This window comes from Phoenix dactylifera, chromosome 9, assembly GCF_009389715.1.
Source record: "Phoenix dactylifera cultivar Barhee BC4 chromosome 9, palm_55x_up_171113_PBpolish2nd_filt_p, whole genome shotgun sequence".
NCBI lineage: Eukaryota > Viridiplantae > Streptophyta > Magnoliopsida > Arecales > Arecaceae > Phoenix > Phoenix dactylifera.
Window position 1 is genome coordinate 11,984,141 of NC_052400.1, and position 20,759 is coordinate 12,004,899.

Consider the following 20,759-nt stretch of genomic DNA (forward strand, 5'->3'; position numbering starts at 1 on the left):
GCAATTAGATTTGATTAAAAAAAAGCTAAGCTATGCTCTCGATAAGGTTTAGCAAAATCTTTAAGCACACCAACAAGTTGTTTGTGGATCAAGTGGATCTTTTTGTACAGTGGTGCTAGCCTTTTAAAAATTAGGTCAGATTACTTCAGTCTAGAGTTTGGATGTATGTTGGTTTGGTCGAGTCTAGGGTTTGGCTCATTGCATGATTGCAAAGGAGGAACAATAGCCCCAATTTGATATTCATGAATTATATAATTAGGAGAGAAAAAAAAGGTACAAAACTTAATACTTCTCTTGCTTATAAGAAAACATAGCCGATGTAAAAAATAATTCAACCCAAAACAAGCGATTCTAATCCAAATATAACTACACTCTCGGAACATGACTCGAGTCAAAACTTTGACCAACCATGCTCTACTCATTTAAACAGATCAAAAAATTTCCCTCATAAGAAAAAAATTCCTTGAACCAAACCCAATCTAAATAGAATGGAGTGGGTTAGTGCTCAGATCGGGTCAATTTTTGCCACTTTTATGAACAATTGTTAATTCTTTCAACTTAATTAGGAGTTATAACGTATAGAAATAGGGTTTTGTGACTAGTAACTAACTAGTGCTTAATTCCATTTTCTGAATGAATGAATGGATGACGACTCTACCATCTTTTGCATTAAAGTAAAAGAAAAAAGAAAGAAAAATAGGAGAAGAAGAGAGAAAAGAAATAAGTAAGTGGCGAGCATGATCAATAGTAATGGATCAGTTTAACGGAACCCAAGGCCCGTTCAGTACAAGATGGCCCAAAGATTCAAACTAGGCGACATTGGTCACTGTTTTGAATACGAGTGAAGCAAACAGGGTATACAAACTAGATCTTGCTTCAGAGTTGGGCTGGTCCATTGTTTATCAATTGTACATGTACCGTACGAACCCCAAATTGTGGGCCCATCCAAAATAATGGGGCTCATCCAAAATATGAGCTTTAGGTTTGGCCCAAAATCAACGTTCTACTTAGCAATTTCGGAGTTTTAGGGCTTATAAAAGCAGGCTAAACTAATATAATAAACATTACAATGACAAATATTGTTCTTGGAACGAAAATTATAAGGAATACCACTCGTACCTATTAAATTACCAAAAAGGATACTTTATATTATATAAAGACAGCAGACTTAGAGTAGATTTATGATAATTGGATAAATGGATATGGGTGAGATGGATGCCCTTAGCGTGCTAAAAAGACTTGGTGATATTTAGCTAGCCTCTGTAGGAAACTTGTAGATTATTGTGTTACATCTAGGAGATAGTTGCATCATATACGGAAGTACTCCATGTCATTATAATAGCAAAATACAACAAATAATTAGACTCATCAACAACTATAGTGATTAAGAGTGTTATGCTTGCCTCTATTTCTAAATAAGATAAGCACAAGGTGATACCTAATTTATGAGAGGACAGGGATAGAGGTCTGGTGTTCATGATAATTAGTATACACAACTTCATGATGATGATATTTTTATCATATTTTTTTAAATATGTTATGCAAGTGGATGTGTTGGAGGGAATCTTATTGAGCTATCAAGCTAATAATCTTTCTTTCAATGTTTTTAGAGGAGTAGGATACTTGGAGCTGTCATGGTTGTTAATGCATGTGAGATGGAGCAGATACTTGATTTGGGTTTAAAAAAGTTTCAGATTATGCTAACCATTTGGAGAGTTGGGAACTTAGTGATTAAAACTGAAAATTTATATGTTTGGTTGGATAATAGTTTTTGATATTGGAGGCTGTACTTTGAGACTACAGTTGACCCAAATCTAATAGCTACTCCATGTCATAATCAATCATTTATATGTTTGGTTGGCCAATGATTTTTGATGTTGAGGGTTGTACTTTGAGACCATGGTTGACGTAATTAATTTATGTTTGAGAAGTGGGTTAGTTTACGATAGAGACATAATTTTTTATTATTACTTACAAACAATACTTTTATTGTTTTTAATATTTTACCATACAAGTCGAGCTCTTGCATATTTTATGGAGCTAACTAAGATGGCAAGCTTGAGGCATGATAATCATCGATGCTCTCCATCCTTCAACAAAAAAATTTAAAAAAATGATTCCATATAACTGAAAATAAAAGTTTGCCTATGGTTGCATTCAAATTTTTGACCTAATTAGGAGACAGCCCGATGTTTATCATGCCAAAGCCCTGCTTGATTTCAGGTGCATACCTTCTGGATTCAATAAAAATAAAATATATGTTTTATCCCAAAGAAAAAACGATATATATGAAACATTAGAATTAATTAACAGCTTTTAGGGGTGGTGGGTAAGGGTCATTCTTTCATGGGATTTTCCCTCGGAACAAAGCAGAGCCCAGCCGTGCCACTTCCACTCCCGCTATATTTAGTTGCTCTCGCGTGGGAACAGCAACGAATGGCCTCCCACAAAGGAAGACCCGGTTCTCCCTCTCTCTCTCTCCCCCTCCCCCTCCCCGCCTCCCCCTCCCCACCTCTCCCTCCCTCTCTCTATCTCTCTTTCTACTTCTGTGTTCTTCTCCTTCTTCTTTGTCATTGTCATCGTCCTCAATGCCATCAGATACTGGATTTGTGAAGAGATGGTTGAGAACACGAGCAAAGAGAGAAGAGATTGTATCGAGTTTTCTATGAAGAACCCATCATGCTATTCTCAGGTACTCAAAGTTCCCTTCTCTCCTACTACTTTAGATCAAATACTCGGTTCCCGCCGCAGAATTCTTTGGTTTTGAAGCCGCATTGAGGTGTTAATCTTTCATAGCCATTAACGAGCATTCTCTCTTCTCTTTTCCTTTTTTTCTCTTAAGGCTTTGTTCTTCCTTCTGCTTACTCTGGATCATATGCCATCTCCATCGAAATCTTAAAGGTGACTCCTTTTTCAATGAATTCTTCTGTTTCAGATCCATTCTGGGATCTTTTAAATGGTATCCTGTTAGCCTCGGGCTCTTTTATTTGATAACACCAAACAAGTGCGATTCCATTCTGCGTGGGAAGGCTTTGAAGATGCAGCACCAGGTGATTCATCTCCAACAAGAGTTGAAGCTGGCAAAGGAGGAGAAATCGCGAGCTCTCCAAGAGCTCGAAGAGTTGAGATGGAGGATGTCGTCGGAAAAAAATGCCATCAAGAATTCAGTACGTTCCAAGGCTAAAATGGAAATGTTAGAGGCCGACTTGGAGAAAGCAAGGGAATCAGAAAGAAAAATGCTCGAGTCCCTCACCTCCCAAACCAAACAGCTCGAGCAGACCAAGATATCGCTCGAAGAAGCCAAGCTGGATGTAAGGTCCCTCAACGAGAGCATCAAAATTTTGGAGGGCTCTGCCAACCGAGGCCCCAGAACACTTGGGAAGAGCATCACATTGGATGCGGTTCATGGTAATGAGGAGATTGGGGTGCTGAGGACCGAGCTTAGGCTGGCTTTGGAAGCAGAGGAAAAGAGCAAGAAGGCCATGGATGATCTAGCTATGGCCCTCAAGGAAGTATCGACAGAATCCAAGAAAACCCAATTGGAGTTAGGTAGCACGAGGGCTGAAAATGAACACCTCAAGTCCATGATAAAGCACGCAGAGGAGAAGCTTCGGGTGGCATTGGAAGAGTCCAGGAGGCTGAAGTTTGAGGCAGAGGAAACATTTGGTACTTGGAGTGAGAAGGAAAATGGGTTCATAAATTGCATGAAGATGTCCGAAGAAGAGATTACTAGTCTGAAAAGAGAGAATGGTAGATTGGTCGATTCACAGAGGGCAGCAAGAGAAGAGATCTCCAAGCTTCGGGACATATTAAAACAAGCGATCAACGAGGCTAACGTGGTGAAAGAAGCCTTGGAGATTGCTAGGACCGAGAATTCTCAGCTCAAGGATGCGCTATCAGGGAAGGATAAGGCATTCCAAAGCATGAAGCAGGAACTTGAATGCCTCAAGGTCAGTGAAGCTGCTGCTCTCGATAGCGTTAAGGAGCTGCAGAGCTTGCTCGTCGCCGCATCTTCTATGGATTCGAGCAGAAATACCAATCCATTCGAGAGTGGATCATTATTCCCCGCGAAGGCACCGGCGAATGAGGTCAGAGCTCGTAAACCAATGGCACGATTCCCATCAGACCAATGGAGAGTTGAAGACTTAAACGGCCGAGCTGGAGGCAGGCATTCATTGGGAGATTCTGAAAGGTTTGAGGGATCTATATTTGATATGGTCGAGCCACCGGAGCAGAGGAAGGATCAAGCAGTTGCATTGATGGACAAAAGTTACGAAAATTCGGTGAGTTTTGATGATTCTGATCATATAAATGGAAGACAATTAGAAAAATCAGAGTTCGGATGGGAATCGCCAATGAGGCAGAGAAAGAAAAGGCAAATTCTCCGGAGATTTGGAGACATACTGAGAAGGAGAAGCTTTCAAAAGTAGTGCCTATCCTGCGTATTTATTTCATTATTATTTAGGCCTGCCAATTCTTGTAGCTTTTTTCTGTATTCTCTTTGCAGAACCTTTTGCTTGTCGGCAGAAAAGATAAAAAAATGGTTCTTTTTGCATAACTTTTTGATCCTCGCCACTGAGCCATGTATATTTTTTTGCTTTTTCGTTTTTTTTTTTGAAGTTGTTTTGTATGGTTCTTTCTCAATAAAAAAGAAATTGTTTCATGTAGTCCTTAATGCTTAGTGCTATTCTAAAAAACCTCAGCGTTTGTTTCATATAGTTCTCAGTGTGCAAATTCTAGTGTGGCATATATAACAACTCAGAATCTCACCCAAAATAACTAGTCAGAAGATAACATTTGGATTCCTTAATCCTGTATAAATACTCAAGATCTATCCAGCGAATAACCGATGTGGGACCGAACACAGGTCCACACGAGTCCCTACATACTTCCTCCATTCAAGCCCTGACGTTTTCATCAGGCTAAGCATTCAAATACATTCAAATCTATTCACAAACACCACGGTCAATCCGTGGTCAGCCCTAATAGATTTGTGTTGCAGTGTCCCCTAGTCTACATAAGTTATTGGCCAGGTTCGCTCTAATACCATTGTTACATGTAGGACCTCGTATAAAATAGCTAGCCGGAAGATATTATTTGGATTCCTTAGTTTGGTATAAGTACCCAAGATTTTTTTGGTAAATAATCGATATGGAACTAAACAAATGCTCGCATGGGTCCTCATATTTTAGCAGCAACTATGGTCCGCATATTTCAGCAGCAATGCAATTCGTAGACCAAAATGAGTCACTGCAGACTACGTGCTTGACAAATTGCCTCAAATTAGCTTCAGCGATCTAAACACCAAGTATTGGCTTATTGCTGGGAAATTACCAGAGACCAACCAATTGCTGCAAGGATCAATTTGCAGCCCCCTAACCATAGGAGCAACCAAGCTCTTTGTCAGCAATTTCTAGAAGGCCAGCCATCCACCTAACCGTCGTAAATCCACAGACAATATCCTCAGCTCCTTTGGGCACTCTTTCAAGCTCTTCTTCAGAGGTTTTAGGAACCTCTTTGAACACCTCCTACAGCTATGATATTTTCTCCCCGTCCCATCATCACTGTGGATATCCAAATGGATGGTTGTGCCACCTACAATTTATGGGCTGCATCCATTCAGCTTCCACTGTTTACTTGCCAGCCATGGGGCCATATTGATGGGAACACACCTTGCTTGTGCTATTGCTGATCGTCGTGTCTTTCAGGCAGCAATTTCTCGAGCAGTCAAGCCTGCCTTCAAACTTCAAATTCTACTTCTTCTGGAGAGTCAAACATCACGATCGAGGATTTGCAGGTCTATCCTCGCAGTCAATATGAGCAAACAAACCGAGCTTGTGCTTGCTCTATTTTCCAAGAGCCCTCTATTGCTTGTCATCAAGAACACAGTGTATTCGAGTTCACATGCCGCTCTTTAGTGGGCTTTCGGTTTTCCCACTCTTTAGTTGCACGAGTTTAATCTTTTTATTTTTGGCTATTGCTAGGGATTCAACAGTCATCAGATTTCCTTTTCTTTTCCCCCAGAAAGGGAGTAAGCATAATTTGAGAACTAATTGTAAATGGTTAGTTATCCAACTTTGGTGGATGATGATGCTTGATCATTGTATGTGCCATATGTATATATGAATATGTAAAATAAAGCTCACTTGTAGGTGACCTCTTCTTCTTTTCTCAATCCACTCGTCTCTCGAAGGTTGATTCCAACTAGAATCGAACCCCTCTCTTATCCTAGTGGCAAATAGTGATTCTTATTCAAACTTTTCCAAAGGTCAAAAAAGTTGAGCTTTTGGTAAGATTTGGAGAAATATTGATAAAGAAAATATTATGGCTTAATAAAACAATCTTTACCTTCTAATTTAGAAATCAATTAGTCAGTTGGTAAAAACGGTAGACAAATACTAGATTCTAAAAATTATATGATCAAACATTGAATCAATAAAAAGTACCTCTAAAATTATACATACATATTGTGGGTCCACGCGCGCCTCTCTTCCTTCACCGATCTTCCTTTCTTTCACTATTCCATTGCCTGAATGCTCTAGCTCCTCTTCTTTCTGTACCATTGTCACTACCATTTCTAGATCTCTTTAAATTCTAATGCACTTTCTTTCTAATCCACCACCTTCTCCAGAATTGAAAGTAATAATTCGAATCAAACACTCTGGTCTAATCAAATTTACCTTTGATCTTGCCTGTCACAGAAGATATGAAAGGATCTCTCTCCTTTCCTTTGCATCAACATACAGGGTGGTAGATCGAAGGGAAAGTATGATATTTGGACTTTGCCAAAGAAGGAGACCCGGTGCCGATCCCTTGGTAGACAATCAACCTGAAGGTGACCAACAATTCATTGATACATACTCATCATATGGTTGATACATAACTTATATTTTATTGATACACAACTCAAATTAAGGTAATATATAGTTTAAGTCATTGTTTTTCTAATACATAATATATATCCAACCAATACATATCTGAGCTTTCTAGAATATTATAAATACACACCTAATATTTTCTTGATACATAATTTCTGCTTTATCTATATACACCTCAAATCAATACATAGTCAATATTATTAATCTGTTAATACATGTTACATATCCAGGTAATGCACACTTGAACCTCCTTAATATCTTAGCCATGCTAGTTTGATTTTGTGTACCTTCTTTAGGTCTCTATAATGGAATCCAAGGGACACTTGTCAAATGTGGGTTCATATTAAACGGGATCAGGGTTTAATTAAAACGGGATCCAACATTCTCCCACTTGGACCATATTGACGCCATTTGTCAGTGTGAGCCACAACTTGACGGGATCCCAACATTCCAACCAACGGATCAAATAGGTATAATTTATTTTGAAATCCAATCCATCCGCTCTGATACTATTAATGGAATGATTAATCTTAATATATCATAAATCATACCTTGAGTCGCTATATCCATCTTGGATTGAACTCTGAGATGCGTGCGCAGCTCCGATCAACTGAGATTGCTCTGATCTGGACAGAGATTAGCATGATCTGGACAGAAATTAGCGAAAGATCTTCTGGAGAGAGAGCTCTTTATATGCATGTATTAGAGAAGGGGTCTGACCGGCTATTTATAGCCCTCTCCAGGGACCAAACGCCGTGATTAGTTACACCCGTGAAGAGTCACCCCCCATCAAGGCAACCTTTCACTGCCGTGCAATTACCTTAATGCCCTTAAGTTTATCAGAATTTACGAAATCCAAGGGACACTTGTCAAATATGGATTCATATTAAACGGGATCAGGATGTAATTAAAACGGGATCCAACACTCTAGAGATAAGCTCAATCTGTTGCTTATGGTATCATCCTTGACAAGATGAGGATTCTAATGCAGCTAGGCAGAGGCCATCGGGTTCGAGTAGATTTGAGGTCTAGAGGTCTCATAGAAAGAGAAGCATGATGAAGAAGATAACTGTCATTGAGTAGTTGAAATAAGAGGCGATGACCAATCGGGGGAGTTATTGTTGTTGTCGAATATATATGCTGGTAAATCCAAGAAGAGAGAGAAGTGGAAAAGATAAGAGAGAAAGGAGGAACTAATATAGATTGGCTCTCTATTTTTATCCATCAAGTGAGTTTCTTAGAGAAAAGAGAGGGCATTTTACAAGTTGTGAGATGGGAATGGGGGTTTCATCCACCACACAATTCACAAAAAGTCAACTATTTTTGTTTTTTTATTTTTTTTGCTAGAATAGAAGTAACATATGTAACGTGTATGGATACAGCCAAAAAAAAATCAGAAGACAATACATCGCGGAGGGCATCGAGCATCTCCGTCTCTCTCTCCCATAAAAGTTTTTCGGCATGGTTGGCGACAAAGAAAGCCACTGAATCCATTAATAACAGCCTTGCTAACATTGCCCTTAAATTTGATATTAAAATTTAAATAATATTAGCTTGGGACGTATAGAAAGTTTGTGAACTTATCCTATCAATGAAAACTGTCCCAGAAATTTCAATTCAAATCCTACCTTCATAGGATTTAAGGGCTTTTACAGGCAGAGGGAGGACTGCGCCCGTTGTGCCTGCCATGGAGCCTAGGCTCGATCAAAATGCAAAAGACTCGATGTAGATGGTCCGAACCCAGCAACCCATTGGTCCGTTCGAAACGCCGAGGTGCTTCCCGCATCATCTGAGGCTCCTTTTAAAGCTATTAAAACCCCACCCCTCTTCCTCTTCTTCCCTTGTGTAAACCACGCACCCCATTTTTGAGCCTTTGGGAGCGAGAAGTCGCCGGCCATGGCGGAAACCGCCCAGGAGAAAATCCCCAGCCTTGCCGAGGTAATCGCCACTCTTCCTCTTGTCTTCGTTGAATTTTTTTTTTCCTTCCAATTCGTCATGCTCCTTAGATGATACGGACGACTGTCTCCTTATTTCCCCTGCGTTTCCATTCGGAAAGTTTCTATCCATGGATACTTCTCAGGGACTCATTCGATCTTCTTCCGTTTTCTCTTGTGATTGATCCGCAACTTGTCTTGTAGTTGTAGATCTAATTATTTGGCTTAGGAATTTTGTTTCGTTTTTTGTTATAGATCTCGCTGAAAATATCAGTAGATTCGGGGAAAGATTCATGCGAAATTACTCATTACATCATCGTAGAAGTCGTTAACGAGTTTATGTTCGGTTAGTTCTTGAAAAAGAGACTTTTGTTTAAGACTTGGGTGGAGGAAAGAAGTTTTGAATAGATTTATGCTTCTGTGGTCGCCTTTTAAGATGTTCTTCGTGGACTTATATGATAAATAAAGTAATATTGAGATGTAGGGAGAAAAGGAGAAATTGTCTGAGTGGAGAAAAGATGAATGCATGAGAAAAAGTTGTTTTTTTTTCTTTATTTCAATCAATTTAATTTGATACCGGACGAATCTATTTTAGTTTTTATTTACCTATTATGTTTAATATTTTTTTAAAGTAATATTTTTCATCGTCTGAATGAAACTTGGTTACTCCTTCGGGCTTAACCTTTTCCTGAACGTAAAAGGGGTGTACTATGTTTTTTTTTTTGTTCCTTGTCAAGTAGGTTCTTATGATCTTTTTCCTCATATTTCTTTCTCCTCCTACATTTTCTTCTTTAATATGGTTATTTTCTTCATTGAAGAGTTTTGTTTATCATGTCTTGCAAGCCTTACTGGAAAATCTGGCTAGCTTTGTTTTTTAACATATGCAAGTTCGTGCCCTTACTGTTGAGGTTATATTCAAATAAGTCCTAGAGATGTTCTAAGTTCTTTTCATTTAGTATTGCCATCCACTCAATTGGACATTCTGAGTTCAAGATTACTGCCCTATCTCTGATGATTCTCTTTGGATGCCTCCAAAATTTCTATTTAACTTTTATTAACAGATGATTTTTCCAGCCCATATATCATACAATGTACCCTATAATAAAGGATGGTGTATGATCACTGAAGCCTGTTATATCACATATGCACTTGACTTCTTGGTTATCTTTTCTGTAAATCAAGGTTCAAAGTATCATTTGTAATGGTCAATCCCAGTTGGATTCTAATCTATAGTGCCACATAGTGCTGCCCAATGATGGTATGGTGGCATAAAGTACACACAGACGTGTCTACAAAACCAAAAACGACATCTAATTTTGATGCTAAGGAAATCAATTTCTTTCTTATCTATGCTATTATGGGTTGCTTCATGGTGATTATGGACATTTTATACATTAAACCATATATAAAACAAGTGTAATAGTTCTGACATAATATAGCAATATTCCTTGGATCATAGGCTAGCAACCTAAAACACTATTTTGGATGGAGTAAAACGAAAAGAAACTAACTATTACCACTAAGGTGATATGACCGCCATATCACTTAGAGCGCTAGCGCCAAAAAGGCACTTGCCTGAAGAAAGTGACCGCTAATTTAAGAATTGGATGAGAAATAAATACTATTTGTATAAAAAAACAAGAACAATGTCATAAAACTAATCAGTCTGATTTCAGCATTCTAAATCGTAATCGTCTTGAGCATTAAATATCATGCTCAATATCTTTCAAAACCAATAACATTGCAACACTACTTTTCATAACATGCTTTTAAGCAAATGGTAGCAAACCATACATCCTAAAGTAGCTCCAAAGTTTAAGCATGGCAGCAGAATGCCACTTTTCAAAACCTGCTGATATTTTTAAACCAAAAAAAAAATAGAGACAAAAACAAGCCACTAAACCAAGATTTTTTAAGTCCTAGCGGGATGATGAGGGCGTCCTAGCTATCTCGTCCCATTCCTATGAAAAAATGAGATCGGGATGGGGTCGAGACTCTCAAACCCATCCATATGGGAAGAGAAAAGGAAAAAAGAAAGAAAGGAAGGAAAGACGAAGAAAAGAGAAAAGTGAAAGGAAAGAAGATGAAGAAAAAGTAAAGAAGGAAACGAAGGGAGAAGAAAAAGAAAGAAAGGGAGAAGAAAAAGAAAGGAAGGAAAGAAAGGGAGAAGAAAAAGAAAGAGAAAGAAGAAGAAAAAGGAAGAAAGAAATTAGGGAAGGGATAAGAAGAAACAAAAAGGAAAGGAAAGAAAGGAAGGTAGAAGAAAAAGAAAGGAAGGAAAGAAAGAAAAAAAAAAGAAAGAAAAGAAAGAAAGAAAGAAGAAAGGAGAGAAGGGGAGAGAGATGGGAGACATCTATTGCGACCGTCACTAGGATGAGGCGGGACAACAGGGTGTCCCATTCTATGGAGAAGCTAGAACACCTCCCCCCCTCCCCCCCGCATCCATCCCACAGGATTTAAAATCTTGCACTAAACATATTGGAGTTACCTTTCTCCATAATGGCTCCAATGACCATTATGACCTTCAAAATAAATCTTACAAAGCTCTAAGAGATTGGGCAAAAAAGGGGACAAAAAGAACCATGCTGATACAGTTTGTGTACCAGTTAACAAAAACACAACTAACATCATAGAAGTAATACTAAGTTTTTGAAGAAGAAACTTATGTACACCAAAGTGCAACAGTACCACACAAGGGCACAATGCTTATCGAGTTTATGCAATGTTTTTAATTTTGAATTTACAATATTTGTTGAGTGATTGTTTATTTGGAAAAATAGAAAAAAAAATTTAGAAAAAAAGTATTAGATGCTTTATATGGGTGCATGAATAACCTTCCTATCTTCTTGCTATTTTGAGTGAGTTTTGTGGTGATTTGACCAGAGAATGACAAGATGCAAGTGTAATCTGTCAGACAAGATCCCATTAGTTTTAAACTAATAATAACTTTGTATCTCATGCATCAGTGTGAGACTCCTGGACTCAAATACCAATACTCTGTCATACCAAACGAGAAACGCAGTTGTCATCTTATTTATTCAATTAAACCATATCATATAGAATATTTTAAACAATTATGCATAACTATCATATGAAAGGTATTCTAGATATTAATTGAAATCCAAAGCATATTAGCTGATATAGTATATTATGTTGTATTGCATTGTATCACTCTGTTGCGTAGTGTACTCAAAATGTATTAGCATTATAACTAGCAAAGATCATACCTATTCTGGTAACTTATATTGCATTCATATCTATATGGGCTGTTTACCGGAATCTTAATCCATTACATGTCTGTTGCTGCTTATAGTTAGCAGGCCAAAAGATGATCTAGTCCCAATGTTAACTTCAAGGATAAAGTGTATAATTTAGACCTGTATATTTTTAGGATGGCAAATATGTATTCTAAATTCTAGAATGACTATCCTTAAGTCACGTAGAGCAGTTCTATAGTTCTCAATACTTTGAAGAGGATGACTTACTCCATTTTCTTTTTCTTCCTTTCTTGATAAGTCATGTTCAGTTGGGTTCCTATTGGCCTCTTAGTTTAAATTCAATGACATGCAGCAATGGTCACTTGAGGACAAAGAAGAGAAGTCAGATCAGAGTGAGGCCCCTGTCGAGAAAACAACTGGGGATGGGAAGCCTGCTGATGCCACTTCTGAGGAAGCTGTCCTAGAGAAGACTGATGAGACCGCTGTTGCAGAGGAAAACAGTGAAACTTCTGTTCAAGAACAGACAGAATCACAAGAAGCTGCTGAAGAGAAATCAGTGATAAAGGTTTGGTTCCTCGATGACTAGAGCATGTACTTTGGAGTTTCAAATATTTCTTGATGTGTACAGGAATTAAAAACATCATTCTTATAAATTTTAATTTATTAGAAGTTTGGTTGCTTGACAGCTTGAAACAACCCCAGAAGATTTCCATTTTCCAAAGCCTGCCGATGCCACTTCTGAGGAAGCTGTCCCAGAGAAGACTGATGAGAACCCTGTTGCAGATGAACCTAGTCCTGTTGCAGAGGAAAACAGTGAACCTCCTGAGCAAGAAGAGACAGAATCACAAGAAGCTACTGAAGAGAAACCAATGATAAAGGTTTGATTCCTCAATGATTAAAACATGCAAATTGGGGTTTCAAATATTTCTTACTGTGTACAGAAATTAAAACATCATTTTTGTAAATTCTAATTTATTAGAAGTATGGTTGCTTCACAGCTTGAGACAGCCCCAGCAGATTTCCGTTTTCCAACAACAAATCAAACAAGGCATTGCTTTACTCGCTATATTGAATATCACAAGTATGATCAGACTATCTCAATAATCGTGTCTGCATTCCTGTAGCAACATTGATGGATATCACTGATGACTCATGATAACATGTCGATTCAGGTGCATAGCAGCAAAAGGGGAGGGAGCTCCTGACTGTGACAAATTTGCAAAATATTATCGCTCACTTTGCCCAAGCGAATGGGTACGCACTTTTTTCTTCCTTTATGTTGATACTTTTCTAATGCAAAATGCAATATTCCATCAATATTTGTTAGCTTTCCAAGACATTATCTATTAAGATTTTGCCCCAGTGACATTTGTAGCATGTAATATTACTTCAATGTTTTGTTTAGAGGGATCCTCATCTCCATACATTGTCACGGTTGTAGAAAATGTTTAGTATATTTTTGTAATGAGGCATAAAGTTTTCGTTACTCATAGTTGGTGAATTGCACATTCACATGTAGAATCATGGGTGACATTCTTATATTTTGTGGATACGTGATGAGTCTTCCAGTAGTCTCTTTTCATTATTTATTTGGATCCTTCACTTAATGCATCCCCAGCCCACTCCACTTAAGATCATGGAGATAAGTCAATTTATCTTTCTTTGCAAGGTTGGTACTTAACAGATTGATGTTCTCTACTCTTTCTACTCTCGCTATATGTGCAAGTATTTAATTTATTTTGGCATATGTTACAGGTCACTTGGCCTTATCATTTACTTGTGCATCATATTTAAAGATTTGACCAAGATGTTTGTCGTAGCCTTTGTAAGCAAAATTTTGTCAGGAAATAGCAAGCTGCTATTGGTATACCATCATTTCTAGGCTTGATTGGAGCCCGAACGTAGTTGAAGCCCACCATCTTAAGTGACCATGTGTTCAGAATGGGCTTCTGCTTGTTCTATGCAGCTCTACTGGTTGTGGTAAAATTTGTTATGGCCAATTCAAACGTAGGCTGTGGTCAGTTCCATGAATTTCTCGGATTTCAGCAGGTACTAATCCAATACAAGACAAATTTATTAAGACCATTTTAGGAGTGTTTTCATCAAGTTGAAAAATCAAGTGGTAGTGTGTTTTAATTTTGTTAGGATGGAGACTTTGGTATCGGTAATTTCGGAATCACATAATGGGCCTCACTGCTTCAAAAAGAGATCCATGTGGTTGCATGTATATGCAGTCTCTTGGTGACCCCATGGGTCTAGGCTGCCCCTATATGTGGATGGGCTGCACGGTGGACACACGTGGCTGGCATAAGCCCAAGCCTTTGGATATTTGGTCCTCTGCCTCCTCTCCTCCGTTGCCTTTTTCTATGTTCCCCCTTAAGTTCTGAGGTAACTATTTATTTTTGACTTGTTTAACCATTATTATGAAAAAGTTTATTTGCACACCAGTTGTATGCCCACCTAAGTGGCTGCATGCTGCTTATGCGATACTTGCTGCCTGCATACCTTGGCCACTTTTTGAAACCATGATAGAATCTTCCTCATCTAATGAATCTTTAAGTTTGACAAGGAAGACTATCTTGAATAAATCAATATCATAAATATAGGGAGGATAAGTTGATAAGGTCAGGTAGATGTGCTTGGGAAAGAAACTATGTTTGTTTAGTTATATGGATTCTTTACAGGATGTCAGTACTTGTATTGGATAGACTGTATATGACATTACTTAAAACAGAAAAGAAGTAAACATTGCCAGAAAACATATCCTTTTGAATATTTGGTTACCTTACAGATATATTGCTAAAACCATCTGTGACATTTGGGATTCAAAGTGATTTAGAATGTAGTATTTGATAAGAGATGCCTCAGTTTAAGTGAACACGGTCCATTTGTCATTTCTGTTGAAATAAAGTGTGCATCATTTCAACCAAGTCCTTGATCATTATCCAAGCATGTTGATTTTTGCAGCTCCTCAAAGATTTCAGTCTTGGAACAGATAGTAATGCACCTCTGAGATGGAATATCCTTGTTGGTTGGTCACTTGAAGAAATAAAATCCCCACTTGCGATTACTATAGAATAAAAATCATCTGCAGCACCCTAATGTGTGTTATGTTGTCATGAGGAAAGTGGTAAAACATCTTGATAAGTTTCACGTGGCTAGAACGGTGTGCATGTTCCTTTTCCATGGTTGTGCAGGGTATTCCCATGTAGATTTTTGGATGTTATTGTTGGATGACACTAAATTTGCTCAATTGTGAAGGACACATGATACCATATAAAGCATGCTATTGCAAAACTACAGCAAAAGAAATACATTTGCATTTGACGCGAAGAGCTTATCAGTTTTATAGAAACACATTATAGAACATCATAGAAGAATTGCTTGTAGCAGGAGTTCAGGATTATTATTGTTATTGTTACTATTATTACTATTGTTATTATTATTATTAGTAGTAGTTGTTGTTGTTGTTGTTACATCACACAATAACTTCCTCAAGGTTTGCATTTTTTTAACAGCATTGTTGTTGTCAAATTTGACTTGTCAAGTATGGTAGGAAATAGATTTGAAATACCTTCAAATTGTTGTTGTTAAATTTGACTCGGTCAAGTATGACGAGAAATAGATTTGAAATACCTTCCCATTTCAAACATCACATAATGACTTCCTCAAAGGTTGCATATGTTAAGAGTGTTGACAGGAAATAGATTTGAAATACCTTCACATTTCAAACATCACATAATGACTTCCTCAAAGGTTGCATTTGTTAAAGCGTTATGAAGTCCTATTTCAAGCATTACCATTTAATCATTGTTGTTGATAGTAATGTTGTCCTGGTACTAAGCCCATAAAGGGAGGTACCAAGGCTCATATTCAGTTAGTACTAGTTTAGATTTGAAGTATGACGAGAGGTAGATTTGAAATACCTTCACATTTCAAGCATCACATAATGACTTCCTCAAAGGTTGCATTTGTTAAGAGCGTTGACGGGAAATAGATTTGAAATACCTTCACATTTCAAACATCACATAGTGACTTCCTCAAATGTTGTGTGCGTTAAGAGCGCTGCGAAGTCTTATTTCAAGCATTACAATTTAATCATTGACGTTGATGATAATGTTGTCCTTGTACTAAGCCCGTAAAGGGAGGTACGAAGGTTCGTATTCAGTTATCACTGGTTTAATATGATAGGCCTTATATGGACACATGGTAGACTGTTGGAACCGTTTCAGGTGGTGTACCATGTGCCAAATAGGGGACAACCCCATAGTGGTACCAAATGCCTTGTAGGGTCCATATTGTACAACCCATATTTATAGTTTACCGTATTGGCCGAAACCAGGCGATACAGGGCATACCATACCAGTTCATTACATGTATATGGTACGGGAGATGTACGGATATTCGGTATGCCAAAAAAATTCTATACAGTACTGTACCGTACCGATACAATATTAGTGTGGCATCGGTATGGGGTACGGTACCGAGACAACGAATCTTGCCCCACAACATATAGTATGTTACGACACTTAACACACTAGTTGATAGTATACATGCGAATCTGGGATATCTGAATGCCGTTTTATTATTTCATTCTTAATTATTTCATGATCCTATCAGTTCTATTTATGAATCTTATGGTGGTAGAACCAATTCCACCATCTCAGTAAGTAGAAGCCCTGTTAGACTAATTAAGCTCTAGGTCACTTCAGTCCCAGGCATATGCAGAGAATAAACATGCAATATTCGTCTACTATAATGTTTTCTCTAATGCCTGTCTAAGAAAAGCAAAAGAAAGAATGAAACGGAAATGAGAAGTATTTTCAAAAATTCTTTTTTACTGCTGAAGTAACATGTACATTCATGTTTGCAGATCGAGCGATGGAACGAGCAACGAGCAAATGGGACCTTCCCTGGTCCTTTATAGATGGCCAGTGCCAACAAATCTCAGTAAATTCAAACCATATTTTTGACATTCTGGAAACTGGAACATCAATCTGTACTGAGAGTCATCAGAAGCTCTTATTCAGAAAATTGAATAAACATTTTGGCTTGTCCTAAAGTCCAAGGAAAGGTTCTACACATTGATGAATGAATTTGCATAAGATGCGGCTTTTCCACCACAGCATTTGACTGAACTATTTCTAGTTCAGTAACATGATGCAGATTGTAACATCTAGAAATGTTCGGCATTTGAATAATTGCTTATTGGTTTCTTCATTGAATCCTTGTTTCAAACTACTGATCTGCTGCCTAGTCAGATATAAATTGAGGAATTACAGATGCTCAAAATATTGAGATTTGGTATTGAAAAGGGGCATTGCTTATAATCACGGATCCCTTCACATTCCATTTTTCAAAAAATGCGGCGTTTTGTGAATGTGCCTTTTGAGGTACGAAAGCTAACTTTTTTAGCACCACTCTCAAAGATGAGCGTAAATAGGCGACTTTTGTATGAGGTGGTCAAAATTTGCTGCAATTAGTTGTCTGCATTCATGTTGATTTTCAAATTGTACTCCAGCTGAATTTGGCATGTATTTGCATCATTGGCCTTGCATCGGTTCCAGTTTGAGCAAGGTTTTTTTAATGTTTTAAAAATTGAGTACACGAGGGAGCAAGAAGGTTGAGCTGGTATGCAATGCTTATTTTCTTTAAAATAATAGTAAAGGTACTTTAAATTATAATAGTATAGATATGAATGATGATGCACTATAATAGTAAAGATGAAGGATTATTTTAAAGCATAGGACTTTGACATCCTTTGCACCAAGCGTGGGTCGTCCTAAGTCGTACATTCCCTAATAAGTTGGTGTGAATTGACAGTTAATTGTTTCTGTGGCACAGTAAATGCTTATTTCGATCCATATCCTAATTCATATTTTCAATGTAAGTTCCGATTTTTTTTCTTTTTTTTCTTTTTTTTGATTTAGAACTCGCATTGAAATCCAATGCGAGTTTTAAATGAATTTGCTATACTGCATGTTTGAGCTTATGTTGGTTGTATAGCAATGGGCAAAAATAATTATAAAGCAACAGCACTGAGCAGGATTTAGAAGAATACAATCATCTGTGAAGCAAGAAGGCGGCCTTATACCCAATACACCATAAGGTAAAAAGTTCCAAAGCAGCGGCAATATCAAAGTTTCAGAGCAGCAGGAAGAGCCGAAGATATATATCGAAGTCTGTAGAAAGACATTGCCATTATCCTTCAGCATCGTAACACTGCAAGGGCCCACTGGTCCTAGGTTTTCCTAAACTTTGACGTACGACACACGTCTCTTCCTCCAAGTAGTTGAGGGAGAACAAGGAACCCGGCCAACCTTCGATCATAGGCAAGATTTAAGGGCATTCCACGCACCTCTGAAGAAGGGGCAGTGGAGGAATAGAGGTTTATGGTTTCAGGCAGCGTTAGAATCATAGAGGGTACCTAGCAGTCACAACCCAACCCCTTTTCAAGAGAGTATTTTTAATACTGAGCCTATGCTTGAGCGAAAGGCACATGAAAACCCTTTCTCACGTACCGATGCCTTCCATAGAGATTTATAATTTGGCAAAAGAAATCCCCTATTGTTAAGGAATTTGGAGAAAGATGCCACAGAAAAAGTATTGTCAGCTTCAGGGATGTTGTTTTGCCACCCTGCTAGGTCTTACACCATATAATAATTCATGCAACTTACTCAGCTCCTGATCATCTTTAGATACAAGGGGCCCCTCAGAATCAACGCACCAAGCCAACTCTCTCTCTCCATTTCCACCGTGAGGTTGTCCTTGGTTGCTAGCTGGTAAAGACTAGGGAATAGAAGCTTTAAATATGTCTCTTAGCTATAAATCATCCCAGAATCTTATATTATCCCCATTGCCCAAGTTAAAAGCAAGTTCAAGCATGAAGGCGACGGCCCATTCAAGCTTCTTCTTATCTCATCTTGTCCCTAGCTTCCTTGTAGGGCAGTGGGACGCATGTATAATCCTCCTCTAGCTACATTGAATTCTCCTTAACCTGATACTTCCAAGCCGGCCCATTTTGCCAACTCCTCCTCCTTCAACTTGCAAACATTTCTCCATAAAACTGATCTGGGCTATGTCCTGCAGCTATTTTGAGCTGTTCTTTGCCAACGCCTAGCTGGATGCTTCGTATCTTTGTATACTCTTTTGGTCCTAGAACACATGCATAATTGTGCCTATGTAGTTTCTTTTATTTTCGGGGGCTAGTCTCTAAGCTTCTTCCATATCCAATGTAATATGTGATCGTAGTCAAACTTTTTTTTATGATAAAGACCGAAAATGGAAAAATTTAATAAGGTAACGTACATCTTCATCAGCTGGTTCTTTGTAGAACTTGCTATTTCAGCTTTTCCTCATGCACGTCTGAAGGAACCTTACGCTAATATATCCACCATGCAGTATATTGTGGGAAGCGGCTCTCATCACAGCCATCCGACTGTCTCACAATCATACATGGGATGGGAACTTCCTGCTGTAAGCTCCGTAACCAAGGGAAAGATTGGAAGTCACGCTAAGAAAGACACTAAACATGAGACTGCGCTTGGAGAGAGAGTGGGAGGCATGCATGCTTTTTAAAATGAACAGGTTGGTGCCTCTCCTATATATAGGAAGCCTCCCATATATATCTTTCGCCCTGCACCAACTCAGCACGTGCGACAGTATTTATAAATGACGATGGTGCATCCTTTTATTGAAACAATAGTACTCCTCCATGCATGGGTATGTCAGTAATGGCTCCCACCACCTTTACACTAACAACTGGAGGCACAACTACTTGATCCCATCAAGGTTGCTTCCTAATTCTTTACGAACTTGCGTCGACGTAGAGAATTAGGGCTAAATATGTTCTAACTTGCAAACTAAGCATAAGCTTGCATAAGAACTGCATATGTTCTAAATAGCTATGGGGATAAGTCCACTAATAATTAGGGGATAATTGCAACTATTGAGGAATATTCGGATAATCACCCCAACACTATCTGGAAGAAAACTCGTCAACCAATAGGAGGCCAGAGTTAAGGTGGTCCGATCCGATTCTCTCGTCATCTGTAAATCTGAACCGTTGGAACGCGCCGTACAACGTCGGACCTCGGCCGGGATCCACCTCGGCCGTTAGATTGCGCGGGAAAGAGAAACAACCGACTCAGTGAGGCCTATAAATAGGCCTCCTCCCCCGGAGCTTCCCATTACTCTCAAGTCTCAAGCCTCTTCGAGAGAGAAGGAGAGAGAAGAGGTGAGAGAAGCCTTTAGTTTTTCTCTTCTTTTTAAAACTCTTTATCGTTTCTGATCCTTGGATTAGGGCAGGAGTTTGTGTTCTACGGGGGTTTTGCTGCTGTTTTAGGGCCATATTCTTGTTCTTCGGGATTTGAGTTTGTGGAGTTCTCGTTTTTTTTTTTTTTGATAGAAATTTGCTGATTTGTTGCCCTAAATCGATGAGCAAGATTCTAATATGATCGGTTTGGGTTGTTTATGAATATCTCCAATTTCCTGTTTGCAGTGCTTCTTCGATGATTAGTCCTTTAATTTTAGGGAGAAGCGGTTTAGTTTGGTCCGAGATTTCTCCTCTTTTCGGGAAGCTTTTTGTTATTTTTTCTTTTTGTTGCTGAAATATATGGTCATGATAAGGACTGGGGTTTTGCTACCTGATGGCTTTTGATTTCTTCTTCCGTTCTATCTCTGGCAACATCTCGGGTTCTTTCCTTCCCTTTTATTGTTTCGAATGAATA

The 20,759-nt window shown here is 38.4% G+C and overlaps 2 protein-coding genes across 2 annotated transcripts; both read left to right on the forward strand.

Annotated features, from left to right (window-relative positions):
• Nucleotides 1–2,856: 2,856 nt before the first annotated feature.
• LOC103701890 (WEB family protein At3g02930, chloroplastic-like) lies at nt 2,857–4,558 on the forward strand. The gene has a single exon (XM_008784109.4). It carries the CDS (start codon nt 3,039–3,041, stop codon nt 4,428–4,430), a length of 1,392 nt encoding a protein of 463 aa, XP_008782331.2. The 5' UTR covers nt 2,857–3,038; the 3' UTR covers nt 4,431–4,558.
• Nucleotides 4,559–8,685: 4,127 nt separating this feature from the next.
• Nucleotides 8,686–17,322, forward strand: LOC103701778 (cytochrome c oxidase subunit 6b-1-like). Its single transcript, XM_008783949.4, has 6 exons — nt 8,686–8,816; nt 12,383–12,595; nt 12,717–12,908; nt 13,029–13,111; nt 13,203–13,284; nt 16,904–17,322. The coding sequence occupies exons 1-6, from the start codon at nt 8,775–8,777 to the stop codon at nt 16,955–16,957; spliced, it is 666 nt and encodes a 221-aa protein (XP_008782171.1). The 5' UTR covers nt 8,686–8,774; the 3' UTR covers nt 16,958–17,322.
• The last annotated feature ends 3,437 nt before the right edge of the window (nt 17,323–20,759 follow it).